Below are 18581 nucleotides of genomic sequence, written 5' to 3'. Positions count from 1 at the left end.
ATGAAATCTTAGGCTTATTAAAGTGGGCTTAATTATTTGTAGTCCAAATTAATGAATTAGCCCAACAAAAATTGAACTTTAATCAAATCTATATTTATTTAGATTTAAATAATTAATCCAATCATATTAATCTATCACATTTATTTAGACTAACATATTTTAAATTTAATCTGAATAAAATTTATATTACTACAGGATTGACTATACTAAACGAGGATTATCTGGTACTTTAATTCAATTTTTTGAATGTGCACATTATGTAACGTCAAGAGCATAAATATGCTTTTAACTGCATGATTAAGCCATTATTGAAAGTTTCATGACATATTTTTAAAAATAGTTTCATCAATACTAGAATAGTAACTGAATGATTGATCAAGCGTTTCAAAGGTGCTTGAGAAAAGCTATTTCATTCAGTTTCTGAACAATAACTCTTTGCTGCTACTTAAAATTATTTATTTAAAAAAAAAATTATCAAACATCTCAACTCTAAATTTTTTCTTTTACAAAATTACTTGTTGCTTCATTTGACTTTGTAAATGATCATTTTCTTAACAATTACATTCATGTGAGTTGTAATCATTCATTAGTTATGCACATATGTGAAAAACTAGAGTTGAAAGAAATTTTCTTTTGGTATACAAAAAGTATTGTCCCTTAGAACTGCATAGACTTGAGCTAGGGGTGTACAAATCGAACCGTTAAGTCAAATCGAACCGATGAATCAAACTAAACCGAGGAAAAAAATCGATTTATAGTTTGGTTTGATTGGTTTGGTGTTCAAAAAAAAAAATCAACCATTCTTGGTTTGGTTTGATTTGGTATTAGCAAAAATAAAATCAAACCGAACCTAAACCGAACCGACATAATACATATATAATTTTAATTTTTTATACGTAAATAAATATTACTTATAATCTACTTTCTAATTACTTTTATAACTTTTTTATATTCAGAAAATAGATATCTATTCTTGGGTCTTTAGTTATAATATTTAGGAAAAAAACATGAACTAACCATTTTAAAAAGAAATGGCCCACACTATGAAAATATGGACAATTGGAGCCAGTCAACCAAATTTATTTCCTTTTTTTAGCCACTTGGCCCAAAACCACTCTCCTTACACAATTAAGGAAATTAAATGTTCTTTATATTTGTTATTCTCAAATCACTTTTCTTTTCTAAATATACTTTCTCAAATCTTCTTTTTTTTCTCCTCTATTATGCATCGATCCATCTACTGTATTTTATGATCAATATCAAAAATTGATTTGTTATTTCTTGCATTAGAGCTTTGAAAACTATGGACATGAAGCAAAAAATAGGAAATAAAGGAAAGTTAAAATTAACGGGTAAAGCGGTCAATTTTGACCTCAGATTTGTTGTTAATGATGATTATTTTACAGAATCATTACATACAGGTTTGTACTTGAAGCAATGTCATAGTTCTTTAAACTTGAAGAAGAAAAAAATAAAATAATGAGGTCTCAAGGTAAGAGAAAAGTCATGTCTTGGTCCATGTTCTTCTCAGAGGCTAATTCAATCACGGTGAGTCGGAGATGTTCTTCTTAGAGGTTGACTCAATCACGGTGAGTCGGAGATATTTTGATGCATTTAAAGATAAAAAAAAAAAAAGAATATGTCAATAGATATTCTTTTATACCAGATTGATACACATTTTTTAAAAGAGAGAAGGGTTACCTTTGCATGCACATACAGTCTCTCTACTCAATTGATACTCTTTTATACCAGTTTGATACACTTTTATACCATATTGATACACTTTTTTTAAAAAAAAAAAAAAGAAGGGGAACCTATGGATGCATATACAGTCTTTATGCCCATTTAATACATTTTTATGTCACATTGATACACTTTTATACTACATTGATATTCTTTTTTAAAAAGGGAGAGGAAATTCTTTGCATGCACATGCAATCCCTATACTCAGTTGATACTCTTTTATACCATATTGATACATTTAAATTCAACATCAGATATCCACTGACCTCCGTATTTTATCATTATTGAAACTAAAACTGAAGTTGAAACCATTATTTTGTATCAATTTTGAGTAAATTTACAATGGAAAAAAATTATAGGAAGCTAATTGAATGCAAATTTTTGAAGATTTTATACAAAATTTATGGAATAAGAAAGATTAATTGAAGTATCGAAAAAGGTAAAAGAATGGAGGTTTGGGTGTTTGAATGGAAAGGAAATTGTGAATGAAAAGGAAAGAAAGAAAGAGAAAGTTACTTTAACGACATTTTCGATTATGTTTAAGCATATAACAATGAAGGTTAGCTAGTGAAATTAGTTTGTGGCTATTTATAGGGTATTTAATTTTGAATGCTATTTTTATGATATTATTTTATTTTTAGGTGTTGTTGCTGTCCTTTTCCCTAATATTTATCCATTAATAACAGATTAATACAAAACCCAATATTAATATAAAAACCTATAACTCTTCAATTGCTTCACTTTATATTTTACTTTCCAAGTTTTCAGAGAGTTCTCATTATTTCCTCATCTTACTTTCATCTTACTTTTCTCATTCTCCTCATTCGTCAAGTTTTGATTTAGGTTTGTTTCTCTTCTTTCTCTTTTTTCTTGTGGAATTATGTTATAATTAATTATTTTATGTAGTTAAATTTTTAATAAGTTGTCTCCAATTCTTCATTCTTTATGCTCACATTTTATGTGAAGGAAACTTTTAGACAAGCTATTGTGACTAGTGACTTACAAATTGAACCACTGAGTATTCACATAATATTACTTTGAGAGATAGTAGTTTAAACGTCTTAGTAATTTGTCAACTTAATTTTAATTGGAACTACTCTATGACCATTGTTTTTTTTTTTTTTTAATTTTTTTAGTGAAAACATTTAATTTTTTTTCAATCACATTATAATTGTAAAAAAAAACCGAGAAAAAAACCGAAAAACCGATTGTATATTGATTTGATTTGGTTTATAGATTTATAAAACCGATATTATTGGTTTGGTTATATTTTAATGAAAAACCGAACCAACCCGACCTATGTACACCCCTAACTTGAGCCAATATGTATTAATCCATCTGTAGTTTCCTTTGTTAACTCCTTCAAGTTTATAGAAGTCCAAGTGATTCCAGCTTCCGAACATGTTGCTGTGGCAGTGGCGGCGGTGACCAATCACTTCGAGGTTCCTCACCAACGTCCTCCACAACGTATTCCTATACAAGAATTAGCATATAAGATACATGACAATGACATTGACGGATCCAGGATTTTCAGTTTTTGAGTTCTGAATTCTAAGATTGGACAATCACTGGGTTCAAGATGGATAATTTATACAAATGAAGTGGATTTCTCAACAAAAATATGAAGTTTGGACCACAGCTATTAGGTTCTGCGTACCAGTTACGTGTGATGTAGAGTCTGAAGAGGGTAGAACGTATGCAAAGCTTACCCTGCCTCAGAGGTAGAGAGGTGGTTTTTTGATAGACCCTTGGCTCAAGAAAACAGTCCAAAGCAATGCAAAAAGAGAGAAAACAGAAGCAAAAGCATCACAAAACATATTGAACAGTAACTACAAGAAAACATATGATAGTCAAAGTATAAGAAACAGTGGATAGTAACAAAACGGAAGGAGAAGAAACTACCGGAGCAGACCTACGACTACTTGTATGGACGGATAGCAAGATCCGCTCCTAGACAATGGCAAACAATATAAAGAGAGGAACAAAAACAAGGGCGCAGCTTTACCTTTGTGAGCATCGTTTTCTCAAGTATATGGTAGTGTCGTTGCCAAATTCTCTGTCCAACCATTGTAGCAACCAAAACACTGTAAACCATGCCAAGGAGGGCAAATAATGCTAGCACAATTACAGCAACAACTAATAATCCTTCTATCCCAGATTGATCACTGTCTCCTCCTAAGCAATTCCCACATTCGCAGTCCGTGCAAGATTCATTCTCGGAGCAACACTCACATGACAAGTTTGAACAATCAGAGCATATGTTGGAATCAATGCAGATATAAGTTGTACCTGGATGAGGCGTACGCGTCTGACAGTCTGCACACATTCTGCAAAGATATGAAAAAAGTTGAGAACGAAAAAAGAAAAAACAATTCTCTAGAAACTGCAGTAGATGCCTAGACCAGCTTACGTGCACCTCGACTAATGAACTACAGTATAAGACGATAATACAGTAGATACAGATCAAGAAACTAATGAAAGTAAAAAAGGAACATAAAGCACATTATTTGTACCCATTGCAAGAGCAACAAGACAACGCATTCCAACAGGGAAGACTCAAATCATCGCGCACACTTTCATCAAAGCAAGTTAAGAAACAACCAGATATGCCCACCAAAGCGAAAAACACCAGTGCCCCTGCACGAAAGCCAACCAATAGTAATAAGATTAACTCATAGAATCAGTTTTGTTAAAAAAAAAAATGGTTACAGTAACTCATAGTATCACTACATGCTGAAAATGGTAGACTGAATTTTGGATGATGCACTATTTACATCTTGAGAGATGTGTGTGTCACGCATGTCCCATTCATGCACTGATGGGCATAAAGAAAGGATGTGTTTTCTTCAGATTAGGCAAGAGAGAAACAAATTAACCTTTCTTCGGACCTCACGCCTCTTTCATCACAGTTCTTACTTTTCTCTGTTAGTCTATTTTGATAACCGAGAAATTTCCTAATGGTCAATGAAGTAAGTTGAGAACCATGAGTTTTCAGATTCAGATCCCAGTGGTGGCAAAAACACTTGATAATTTCTTTCATTGGGCCAAGTTTTGATGGACTGCGTTACCTGCTGGAATTAGTAGAGGTGTGGCAAACTGACTCAACATATGGTTATCAAAAAAGAAATTTCTGAGTCAGCTCTTCCAACCCCAATAGTGGCCACAAGTTCAAAACTCGGCGGTGCGTGAGTCCACCCCTCTACCATTCTACCAGTTAAATATCAGGCTTTAGTTAGCGACAGAGGTTAAACTCGTCATGTGCACTAAACCCACACTTTATGTGTTGCGTCCTTACCCCTAAACCAACACGCAGGGGGTTTCTTTCTGTTGGTTCTTCCATCAGAGAAGGTGGTATGTCTCCTTATCCCAATCCAAGTATTGGATAGTTGGCCAACACAATAGCACCTACTCTAGAATTTGTCCAAAGTTCCAATAGAAGAGTCACACAAACTTTTTGCATTCTTACGACATGCAAACTTAGGAATAACTATTAAGTATTGCCTATCTCATATTCGTTCACCACTCCACAACCAAATCTCATTTAGCAAGGCAACTAAATAAGACATAGAATCCCAGAACCAGCAGTGAAAATCAGGTATTAGGGGCCTATTGGCACCGAAATTGTATTTCAACACGGATAGGTAACAATTGTATCTGACATGTGGTCATTTTGTGCATATATCTGGATTGGTCATCCATTAGGAAAAAAGAATATTAAGGAGCCAAAACGACAGTTTGACATCCATACATAAAGAAATGTTGCTAACTACTGCAATTGAATATGTTTTACCGCAAATGTAATAGAAGCCCACTTCGCTACCAAACCCCCAATGCAAACGAAGCCAAAACTTCTGGTGTGTATCAATCTCATATATTAAATATCCTAGTGAAGCTATAACCTGCAAAACAGAAAGTTAGTGATACATTAAAGATATTGCCCACAGCACTACTTAAGGTAATATCTAGAATGAATTAAATAAACAGGGTCACCCACGTACAAGCTGAACTGAGAGAAAGACGAACAAAATGTCTTTGGTCACAAAGAACCGAAACTTTAAAGTTCGCCATTTTCTTTGAAGATCGTTAACTCTCAAGTAAAAGGGAGCCTTGCAGGTCGTACAATGGGAAAATGCAAATCCTTCCTGTAACAAGACAAACTTTAGGGATCAGGTATATATTCAATTTGATATTCAGTAAGAAATAATTCGTCAACAGCTGCAGCATTTGCCTATAGCGGTGCAAAAACCAATAACTGATTGAACGCTCGGTTTAGTTTTGGACACGGTATGCACAAACAACAAATGATAGCATGTAAGCACGCCAATCTGAAAGCTATTAAAAAAATACAAGTATAAATACACACAATTTGGTTCCTGATCATATTTTTAAAGCATCAATGCGTGTCTAATAAGTCTCAGGTGATGTTCCTCGTACTCTACAAGAAAGGTTGCCGCGCCAGTGTCGGATCATAAATAATGCAGCACTTTCACAGGATCAACAATATAACCGATGGCATTTTTGAAGAGCCCGAGCAACATAAGTCAATAAGTTACCAAAGCTTAAAGCTAATAAGGCTAAAGCTTCTGCGGAACAAACGATCTGAAAACATACCTTAACAGCACGCCACTGATCAAGGCATTCTCGGTGAACATACTTTGATGTACCCCTGCATTTACAAGGTGCAATAAAGTCCCTACCTAAGAAAGAAAAGTTAAAATAACTGTAAGTATGGTTCTCATGCATCAATAAGTTCATTAACCAAAATAACACTAATATGCTCTGAACATAATAAACAAGGAAAAGCTCGAAAATGATCATTCACTAAAAGACGTTATATGAATACAAATAACCAAGGAAGAATTCAACAAGAAGCACTCAATAGAATATAGTAACAAGTTAACAACTCCTCTTTGTCAAAATGTTCTTTCTTCCTTGTTATTTGAGTTCGATGATTCAAATCAATCAGTTAACTATTCCTCAATCGTAAATCTGTTATGCTTGCTTTCCATATACATAACCCAAATTAGGTACGGTTTACTTTTATCATAATTCGACTAACTTCTTATGAACCTCGACCTACTTCAACCTTCCTCCTTTAACCAGACTTGATATCAAGTCTGATAATGTGAATATATGTGGAGATCGATCTAAACGATTTCAAATACTAGAATAAAAGCTATGTGATATGTTAGACAATGCAACCAACCATCTGCAATTAAAACTGAGAATACCACAACAAACCAAACACTAGTACTTCAACTCTCTCCCAACTGGAGGCAGAGCTAGGGGCACGCCAGGAGGTTCACCCAAATGCCATCAAAAAATTACATGGTATATACAAGGTCAAATTACTTTTTATGTGCCTACAGTAGCTATTGAATCCCTTGGATTTTTCTTGTGTTTTCCTTTTTATATTTTGAATCCCCATAGTGAAAATCCAGATTCTTACCACTGCGTCCCACATGTAAATTTTCATTTAGTTCAGTCACCTCCGTAATGCAGAAATGTCACCTATGTTGTTCGGACTCTTCAAAAATGTCAGCAGGTGCATGTAGGATTCTCCAAAAGTAATGTATTTTGGAGAATCCAACATTGGAGTGGCATCGAAAGTGAAGAGTCTACGCAACTTAGAACTTCACTTAGGACTAAAATATTTTGGCTTTAAACAGGAATAGGGGAAAAAAAACCATCCCTTGGGACTCCAACACCCCTCTCACACTCAAGAAGGGATATTTGGGGCTTGGACAATAAGATAGAGGTCCAACATAAAAAACAATGAATTTACATTGGGATGGGCACGACTCTAATACCATAAAAAATAAATGAATCTTGAGCTTAACTCATATCCAAAAGCTAGCTCGAGGTGAAGATTATCAAAACCATATAAAGACAAAATTTCTATCCCGTGAACTATGTGGAACTCCAACAGAGTACAAGTTAGCCCAGACATCACCATTATAAAAAAGAAGTGAAACCATATTTGAAAGACATACAATTCACCAACAAAAACACTTACTCACAATATATTTAAACATCCATTTCACCCCAAAGCATCTTACTTAACACTTAAAAATCACAAACAGAACCACAATAACACACATAAATTGGAACGGATTGAGTAATATGATAATCAAAAAACTCACCATGACTTTCAAGGCAAATTCGACACTGAATTTGGTCAACGTTTCCAGCTTCAAGGTCAACTTTACTGGCTTTAACTATCAAAGGAGGAACTAAAGAAGAAGAAGAAGAATCAAAATAATGAGCCATTTCTTTTTCTTTTCTTTTTTCATCTCCAATTATTATAAAAATAAACTGTAATTTGATAAATTGTGTTCATATTTGTTGGGGAAAATATAGTAGTAATTGAAAGTTCATACGAAGTCAGATAGTTAGCATTTGGTAGTTAGTCCTTGTCCAAATAGAAATTATAAATAAAATTCTATAGGAATGTATTTTCATATTTGAGTTGTACTCCCATTTAATTAGATAGGTAGTATATTACTAAACTAAAATTATTAATGATTCTTTGAAATTTCTATCCATGATACTGAATGTACTAGGTAAGGATAGGCACATTTGAGGTTGTCCAAATGATGCCAGAATACTATATTTGTAATGATTACTTGGTAAATAAAATCTTTATTTACCCACAAAATAAATAAGGAGTAATTTTATTTTATCATACTATGAATATAATAAATTTAGTATTTTAAAAATTATATTAAAATAATGAATAGTATTTAACAACAGAGATAAACATACGCAAAATAATAAATTATCCATTAATTTTTCAAACTACACAAATAATGTTGAACATTTATTTTTAGTATAACTAGTTAAATGCACCAGCCTCGCCCGTATAACCTTTGATTATTTAAAATTAGATGATTTTATTTATTGCAAAAAGTTTTTAGTGAAGTGCAAAAAATTCAAATCACTTTTCAAAAATCCTTCATACGTTAATATAATAATGTAAATATAACATATATTTTATTCTAAGCATATATATATTTTACCACCAAAAGTTTCAAGTGGTTAATAAATCATCACTTTTGCGTTTGTCAAGCAGTACCTCTTTTATTTATTGCTAGAAACTAAGAGAAACGCATCGATTTAAATCATATTTGTATTACAGTTATTTTTTTTATTTTTTCTATATTTAAAATCTTTCCTTATTTTTAAAGTTAAATCTTTAGAAAATCTTTGATTACTTATTTAAAACTTTTAAAAATTTGATATTTTTATATTTTTCTTATTCTAACGTTTTCATATTTATTTCTAGATTTAATTCTTAAACTAATAAAAAATATATTAATTGTCATTAATTCATATGACTTCTAATAAGAAAAGGTTTTACTATAAATATTTAATTAATTTTAATTGTTAAATATTAATAAAATAGTGAAAAAATAATTTTATTTAAAACAAAGACTTTTAGTAAAAGACAAAAGGTTCAAATAATATTTCTAAGGTCCTTCACAAAGACAAAAAGTTCAAACAATATTTTTATAATCCTTCACACTTTATATGATAATGAACATGAAAATGCATTGCATGTTTATTTCAAAATACTTGATATATAATTAATGCGTTGATTCATGCTTGATATAAAATAAATGTCCCAAAATACTTGATACAAAACTAATGTCTCAATTATTAATAAGACTTGTGTATATATATCTTTGATTAATCGTTAAATTATAAAAAGTGATGCATTTGTTACATGATTGTCACATATATTCAATATATATGAGACTAAATACTTAAAGCAATTAAGATGCAAGTTAACCAAAAGAATAAAGACAATAAATAAATTCATGTCCATCACTAAACAATAAATCTAACTCTTTCCTCAAAAGTGTATGATGATGGACAACAATGAAATTCGTCTGTCCATTAGAAGCATATCCTTAACTGAAGCAGTAGTAATAGTGATAAAAAGAAAATAAATTACCAACAAGATCAACCGATGCCTGAGATTCATATATTTACTAAAATAAAAGAAAAACAAAATCATTTAAAACCAATAAAGGTTCTTTTTCACACCGCAAAATCAATCCGACCCGGCATCATATTCTCTTCTCAGCGGCCTATGACCACCATCTAATTCCACGTCTTTCTGTCACAATTTTCTTTCTGATTTTCAGCAGAAGAATTACAACTAAAAATAATGTCTGGTCCAAGCGACGGAAAAACATTTGGGCTTTTCTCTTTGAAAAGTTTACATGCGATTTCTTTCAATAATTACTGACAAAGTCTTTTGTGAATGGCTAGCCAAAAAAGGGAATAAAATTTTCCTTAAATAACACTCCTAGTGATAAAACGTTGCATCCTGCTATAATATCAATTAATTACAAGATACAACAAAATAATATAATAGTTGAATTATCAGAACAATATGGTTAAACCTAATTTTTATATAAAAATTCCTTAAACCTCGACCAAACATTCATCTACTATCTGTATTAAATTAAAAAAACAGAAATAGAATAGAAATTAGGTATACCAAAACGAAGCTATATCGATATAGTACAACTTCAATCTAACCTTTCCATACATATTTCTTAAAGTTTAGTTTTATATGATATTTATGACCAAATCAGGTGGAGTAAAGCTACCTATTCTAACAAGGAGCAAGGTCTTTCTTTAAGCGTATAGATTTTTCTTTAAAATCATGATTTTTATTTTTATTATATATTTTAGAACTCCTTTTTTATGTACACAAGGAAAGACTCCTTTTTTATCTATTTAAGGAAAAAAAATTTAATATTAATTTTTCATGTATTTCTCTCTTACCATGTATTTTTAGAATTTTTAATTTTACCTAGTGCTCCAGCTCCTAAGTTCAGGGATAGTAATAAAGATAGAGCACCAAGCTCTAAGTCTCAGGGCAGTGTTAGTAGTGTGTGCACCTATCTTCTTTGCCAGACTTGTGGAAAGCACCATCAGGGTATTTGCAGAGTGGGTAGTGGTATTTATTTTAGGTATGACAAGTTAGGCCACAAAGTCAGAGACTGTTCTCAGCCAGGTCCTCAGGGTTAGCTGAACTATTTCTCAGCTCAGTTTGGTTGTCCAAATCAGCAGGGTGCCACTTCCAGTGCTACTAGTAGATAACGCCCAAATCGACTTTATGCTCTCCAGTCTCGGCAAGATTAGGAAAATTCTCCTGATATGGTTACTGGTACATTATAGATCTTTCACTTGCATGTTTACGCTTTGCTAGATCCAGGAGCTTTCTTGTCTTTTGTTACTCCCTATATAGCAGTTGATTTTGGAGTTAGTCCTAAAATTCTAGCAGAGCCCTTTTCAGTATCTACCCCAGTAGGTAAAACCATCATAGCTCGGTGAGTATACAGGAACTGCTCGATTATGATATTTCAGAAAGTTACCTCAGCAGACTTAGTCGAATTAGAGATGATTGATTTTGATGTCATTCTCAACATGGATTGGATTTATTCCTGTTATGCCACAGTTGACTGCAAACATATAATAGTCCAGTTGTAGTTTCTAAATGAACCCGTCCTATAGTGGAAGGGTAGTGTATCCGCTTTAGAGGTCAGCTTGTTTCCTACCTTCGGACATGAAAAATAATATCTAAGTGATGTGTCTATCATTTTGTTCGAGTTAAGGACACTAGTTCTGAAACTCCCAACCTTGATTCAATCCCAGTCGTGAATGAATATTCAGATGTCTTTTTTGAAGATCTTCCAGGAATTTCTCCCAAAAGGGAAATAGACTTTGGTCATTGATCTTCTTCCAGATACTCAGCCTATATCTATTCTACTATACAGAATGGCACCAACAAAGCTCAAAGAATTGAAAGAACAGTTAAAGGATCTCTTAGATAAGGGGTTCATCAGACCTAGTGTGTCCCCGTGGGGTGCACCGGTCTTATTCATGTGCAAAAAAGACGATTCTCTAAGAATGTGCATTGATTACCCTCAGCTCAATAAAGTTACGGTCAAGAACAAGTATCTACTTCCCAGAATTGATGATTTATTTGACCAACTTCAGGGTGTCAGCTATTTCTCTAAGATAGACCTCAGATTAGGCTATCATCAGCTCAGAGTCAGAGAATGTGACATTCCAAAAATAGCTTTCCGTATTCGTTATGGTTATTTTGAATTCCATGTCATGTCCTTTCGTCTTACCAATGCCCCAATAGCTTTCATGAACTTGATGAACCGTGTGTTCAAGCATTACTTGGACATGTTTGTTATAGTCTTTATAGATGATATTTTGGCCTATTCTCGCTGTGAGCATGATCATATAGATTATCTCAAAATCGTACTTCAGACCCTCAGAGATCATTAGTTGTTCGCCAAATTTAGTAAATGTAAATTTTGGCTAAGGTCAGTATCATTCCTTGGTCATATCATTTCCGGTGATAGCATTAGAGTAGATCCTCAAAAGACCAAAACAGTAAAAAACTGACCCAGGCTCGTCTCTGCATCAGATATCAGGAGTTTCTTGGGTTTGGCTAGCTATTATAGATGGTTTGTTGAGGGATTTTCTTCTATTTCATCCCCTATATCCAGATTGACTCAGAAGAAAGTTAAGTTTAAGTGGTCAGATCCTTGTGAGAAGAGTTTTCAGAATTTGAAAACTTGACTCACCTCAGCTCTAGTTTTGGCTCTTCTAGATGGTTCAGGCGGTTTCGTAGTGTATTGTGATACATCCAGAGTAGGTTTAGGTTGTGTCCTCATACATTATGGTAAGGTCATAGCCTACGACTCCAGACAACTTAAACCCCATGAGAAGAATTATCCTACTCATGATCTTGAGTTAGCAGTCGTAGTCTTTGCCTAGAATATTTAGAGGCATTATCTATATGGTGTTCATGTAGATGTGTTCACAGATCATAAGAGCCTTCAGTATGTCTTTTGTCAGAAAGATCTCAATCTTCGTCAGAGAAGGTGGTTAGAGTTCTTGAAAGATTATGACATACGTGTTCTTTATCATCCGGGCAAGGCCAATATAGTTGTGATGCTCTTAGTAGATTTTCTATGGGTAGCATTGCTTATGTTGAGGACAGTAAGCAAAAGTTAGCTCATGAAGTCCATCAGCTTGTCAGACTAGATATTCGCTTAGTCAATACAGAGGAGGGTGACATATGGGTTCAAAGTAGTTCAGAATTATCTCTAGTTTCCGAGGTAAAATAAAAGCAAGATAGAGATCCCAGTTTAGTCAAGTTGAAATAGTCAGTCAAGGATCAGAAAGTAGAGGTTTTCTCCCAAGGGGGAGATGATGTATTGCGTTGTCAGGGTTGCCTGTGTGTTCCATGTGTAGATGACTTGAGGCAGCGAATTCTTGTAAAAGCGCATAGTGCACGCTAATCTATTCATCCAGGGGCCACAAAGATATACCACGACTTGCGGGCAATCTATTGGTAGAGTGGGATGAAGAGAAATGTTGTAGAGTTTATGGCTAAGTACTCTACATGTCAGCAAGTTAAGATAGAGCATCAGTAGCCTAGTGGGTCCATGCAGGAGTTTAGTATTCCTACTTGGAAGTGGGAAGAAGTGAACATGGACTTTGTGATGGGTTTGCCTTGAACTCGTCATCGGCATGATTCAGTTTGGGTCATTGTATATAGGATGACCAAATCAGCTCATTTCCTTCCAGTCCATGCCTCTTATTCAGCCGAGAATTATGTCAAACTCTACATCAGAAAGTTGGTCAGATTGCATGATTTTCCATTATCTATTGTCTGAGACAGAGGTACCCAGTTCACCTCTTATTTTTGGAAAGCGTTCTAATAGGGTCTTGGTACCCAAGTTCATCTCAGTACAACCTTTTATCCTCAGACAGATGGTCAAGCAAAAAGGACCATTTAGACTCTAGAAGATATGCTATGAGCGTGTGCAATTGATTTCAAGGGTAGTTGGGATGACCACTTGCGTTTGATTGAGTTTGCATACAACAACAGCTATCATTCCAGTATTAAGATGGCTCCGTTTGAAGCTCTCTATGGTAGGATATGAAGATCTCTATTTGGTTGGTTCGAAGTTAGTGAGGCCTCATTCATAGGGCCTGACTTAGTATTCGATACTTTAGAAAAAGTCCAGTTGATCAGAGAAAGACTCTGGGCTGCTCAGAGCCGACAGAAGAATGATGTAGATGTGTATAGAAAGGATCTCAAGTTTGAGATTGGTGACTATGTCTATCTAAAGATATCTCCCATGAAAGGAGTGAAGAGGTCCTGCAAGAAGGGAAAGCTCAGTCCTGATATATTGGTCCCTTCAAAATTCTCAGTCGCTTCGGCAAGGTAACTTATGAGCTCGAATTGCCTTAAGATCTAGCCTCAGTTCATCCAGTCTTCCATGTCTCTTTGCTCAAGAAATGCATAGGTGAGCCAGCAGTTGTAGTCCCTATTCAGAGCATAGATGTTTAGAATAACCTCTCTTATGAGGAGATTCTGGTCAAAATTCTAGACTATCAAACTCGTAGACTAAGGAACAAAGAAGTCCCTCTAATCAAAGTTCTTTGGCGGAATCAGTCCATTGAGGGAGATACTTGGGAAGCAGAAGTAGATATACGAACCAAGTATCCTCACCTTTTCCCCACTAACTCAGATCAAGATCAGGGTAACAGTTCTCCTTAAGCTTTTCAGTTTTCATGTCCAGATTTCAGTTACAACTTGATATCAGACTCATGTTTAGGATTCCAATCTTAAAACTTAGTACTAAGTACCATTGCATATCCAGTCACATGTTCAGGCATCATATTAGTCATGTGTTTATGCATTAGACATGCATTCTCTTAGTGAGAAACTCAATTATCAAAAATCTCAGTCATGCGTTCATGAGTCAGTTAAGTCATGAAATGATGTATCAGATATGCATGCTCAGTATAAATATCAGACATGTCAGTCATGCTTCAGTTGTTCATGGTCAGTATGTACTTCAGCTTATCATTTCTCCCATCTCAGTTAGTCTCATTCGAGGACGAATGTTCCCAAGGGGGAGATATTATAATACCCTAAAGTTTTCTAACTAATTTCGTTCCAAGAATGTCTAGTATTATCTTCTAAATTGAATGATATTTATTCCATGGGGAATTTTTAACATTTTTACCTTTTTTATATCGAAAATTCAATAAGCTTTCCATCGATATAAGATTCACCTAAATCCAATAACCTGGTAAGAAGTTATGACTATTTCAAGTTCCCGTCGTAAAATAGCGCCATATTAGTCAGTGGCACGCCGCGCCATAAGATAAAATGGCATTTGTCAAATTCCAGTAGGGGTCCGAGATAGTGTCACATCGTGCCAAACTTTTAGGTCGCAAATGAAGTGGCAACACGATGGCTCCACGTCGTGCCATTCCCCTTTTCCCAACTGTCAAATTCCAGTGACACGACGCGATAACACCGCGTCGCGCCAGGGGTCCAGTTCAGAAAATTTTCACCAAATTAAAAGACACATCCAGGATTAATGGGGTCAATTTCCCTCCCCTATTTAAGCCCTTTAACATGAGATTCATCTATTTGGAACCCAAAATAAACTAGTTTCTCTCAATTTTCTCTCAAGAACAAGTTAGGGTTTCAATTGGGGATTCAATTTCAAGAAAGTCTCTCCATCAATCTTTGCTAAACCAAGAACTAAGGTATGCGTTGTGTTGATTTATGGATTCCTTTCATCCATAAAGCTAAAGAACCCTATTTTTAATTATGAATCATGATTATTATGTTGTGGGTTGCTCAAGTTATGTAATGGTCGTTGTTTGATTCCCATGTTGGGATCCTTATGTGAAATTACGAAAACTACGTTATCATATAAGTTAAAATCCATGAAATTGGGTGGTTTATGATTTGTGAAATTTGATAATTTCACCTATGCCTTAAGTTGTGCATGTAAGGTGTTTGATAAAATGCCTAAAGGGATAGAAATTATGCACTATAGCTAAATTGTGACCCAAATGATAATGTATGCTTTAACCTTATGTTCAAAATGACTTCCATGTTATTCTTATGTATTGAAATTACTTGTGGGATTGCTCATGAGTTAGCCTTATGAAAGTATGCTATGTATACATGCTATCTTATTCATGTACCAAGCTATGATACTTAAATGCCCATGAAATATCTCCAACTATTGTATTAAGAATTGTTAATGTTGGTCATGTATTCAATAATGTCATGCCTTGTCAGTTTCCTTTCATCGAGTCCTAGGGGTACTTGTACCCAAAAAATATAGTTGTGTACCTAGAGTCAGTGATATGTTTCATGATATACTCAGTCAAGCCATGATCTATAGAACTCAGTTTGTCACGTGACTCAAGAAATATCAGTAATTCAGTAATCTCAGTACTATTCCGTCAGTCAGTGGAATTCAGTTAATTCAGTCCAGTTCAGTTCAATAATTCATGTTCAGTGTCTATTCAGATGGGAGTAGGAGTTAGCACCGAGTGAACCCAAGGATGGGAACTTACCTGTTATATGAGGGTGTGATTCTTAGAAGAAATCCTTGTATTCCAAAACTACGTAGCCAGCATAGGTTGAGACATCATAGCCTGCTTTATGAGGGTAGATGAGATGACTTAACCTGTTATATAGGGGTTCCCACCATTCTCACTAGAGTTACCTGTTATATGAGGGTTACTCACCGATTGTCCTTACCAGTGGCTCACTATTGATACCCTTCTAATTGAGATTACAATTTGGACCCCAACTCAGCCATAATGGCATATTAGGGGCATGTCAGTTAGATAACTACTTCCCACAATTTCAGTTATAGAATTTAGGACTATCATATATATCCAAGTCAAAATAGTATGGAACTTAGCTAGTTCCATCAAATTCAGGACTGTCAGATACAGTCACTCATATTATCAGTTATATCAGTCATTAGAACTCAGTTATCAGTCATGTTAGTTATATATAAACTCATGTTAGCACGATCTCAGATATAGTTACTATGTGTTCATGCATGTATTCTCACGTTTATATTAGTCAGTTAGCCAGTATTGTTCATGCATATAAACCCCATGCATTTAGCCTACCTCACATGCATACCAGTACATTTAAAGTTCTGAAGCATTTGCGCTATGGTATTTTATACCATAGGTTCTGAAGCACGAGCTCCAGAGCATCAGTAGATTCTAGATATAAGCAGTCAGTTAGCAATGAGTATTTCTCCATTGAGGACATGATTATTTCTTTATTATCTCATTAATTAATTTATTAGCTAGAGTTAGTTAGGGACCTATCCCATCAACTGCTTATTCAGACAGTTCAGTCAGTTGTAGGCTTTTCAGACCATCATGTTTCAGACAGATTATTTTAATTATTTTAGGTACTTTATACCCCACCAGATATTGTCCTTTATCAGATATTATGTTATAGTTTTGAACCTTATGGCCTTTTAGTTCATGTTTACACATTTATTCAGTATATCATGCAGTATACAGGTATAAATATCAGTCATGGGTTAGCTTGTGGTCCTTTGGGGTCATGAGCACCGTTTAGAGTTTCGGGTACCAGATTTAGGGCGTTACACCAGTGAATGTTCTGCATGCAAATGTCAAGACTGCAAGGCAAAATATGATGTAGTGATTAATGTTATTAATGCATTAACTACTTCTGTAAAGGAATTAACATCTAAGAGGGGTGTCATTCCATCAAAGATGATTTTATATCCATCCACTCCATTAGAGATTAAGGCTAAGAGAAGAAGGAAAGTAATTTCCAAGGAACTATCAAGCATCCCAAAAAATGAAACTGCAACTTCTCTTTCCATGTGTTGCACTGAACAATGTACAATGGCCAAAGAAGAGAAGCACGAGCTGAAGAAGGTGAATATATATATATATATATGTTTGTTCCAACTAACAAATAGACCCATATCTATTTCAACAGATGACACATCTACTGAAAATTATCAAATAGATATATACATCTGTTGCAACAGTTGTTGAACTTGTTGCATAAGATAGTATTTGTTGCAACATATGTCTCATCTGCTTTAGAAAATCAAATAGCTCTTCGTACCTTTTTTATTTATCCCTACAGATGACCTATCTGTTGCAACAAATAAGTCATATGTTGCAATAGATGGTTCATCCGTTGAAAATTATCATATAGGTCTTCCTCATGCAGAAATTTGTCCCAACAGTTAAGTCATCTATTGAAACAGAAATATAATCTGTTTGGGATAATTTAAAATAGGAGGAAGACCTATTTGATTTGCTAGAACAGATGAGTTATCCTTTTCCATTTTGTTGTATTTCCGTGATTAGCATTGACCAATTTTGGATTTCCAGGTGTATGTAGAAGCTACTGCTGAACAACATTGACAATATGCTACTTCTTTTATGAAAATACGGAGAACAAAAAGCACAAAAACCGTAAGTAAGCGACAATAAAGATCCACGATGACCAAAGCCAAATTCCATAGCACCGGATGAAGAACATCTTGTCCATATTGAGTAGATCTTTATAGCTTGAGTCTTTCAAAGTAATAACCTCACTCATCCTTAGGAATTCGTGGCATCAATACTTAAATTATTAATGTATTTGTTGAGATTTGTACCCATAATAATTTTTTTACTTTTCATTTATTTGTTGATTTATTTCAGCTAATTTCTGAAGGCTTCGATTTATTTTATTTTTTCTATGAATTTTATTTTTTCCTTAGATTTGAACTTATTAATTGAAATGGAATACTAAATTCAAATATTGCAACAGATAATGTATCTTTCGCAATAAATGACACATCTGTTGGAAAATATCAAATGGATATAGACATATATTACAACAGGTAGGTAATATGTTAGAAATTATCAAACAGGTATTTCCACTATTGTAATAGATAGACTTAGATAGAAACATCGAC

At 34.2% G+C, this 18581-nt stretch overlaps 1 protein-coding gene across 2 annotated transcripts; it reads right to left on the bottom strand.

Annotated features, from left to right (window-relative positions):
* Positions 1-2935: 2935 nt before the first annotated feature.
* Positions 2936-8341, bottom strand: LOC107871034. 2 transcript variants are annotated; one of them, XM_016717826.2, is made up of 7 exons: positions 7887-8341; positions 6355-6440; positions 5742-5885; positions 5534-5642; positions 4257-4380; positions 3749-4070; positions 2936-3216 (listed from the first exon to the last, which is right to left on the bottom strand). In XM_016717826.2, the coding sequence occupies exons 1-7, from the start codon at positions 8011-8013 to the stop codon at positions 3112-3114; spliced, it is 1017 nt and encodes a 338-aa protein (XP_016573312.2). In that variant the 5' UTR covers positions 8014-8341; the 3' UTR covers positions 2936-3111. The 2 variants fall into 2 exon arrangements, with proteins under 2 accessions (XP_016573312.2, XP_016573313.1); XM_016717827.2 differs by lacking the exon at positions 2936-3216 and adding an exon at positions 3408-3490 and having other exon boundaries at positions 7887-8325.
* Positions 8342-18581: the final 10240 nt, after the last annotated feature.

The sequence above is a fragment of the Capsicum annuum genome, chromosome 5 (assembly GCF_002878395.1).
Source record: "Capsicum annuum cultivar UCD-10X-F1 chromosome 5, UCD10Xv1.1, whole genome shotgun sequence".
In the NCBI taxonomy this organism is placed as follows: domain Eukaryota; kingdom Viridiplantae; phylum Streptophyta; class Magnoliopsida; order Solanales; family Solanaceae; genus Capsicum; species Capsicum annuum.
The sequence above is the reverse complement of the archived record's forward strand: the minus strand, read 5'-3'. Positions and strand labels throughout refer to the sequence as shown.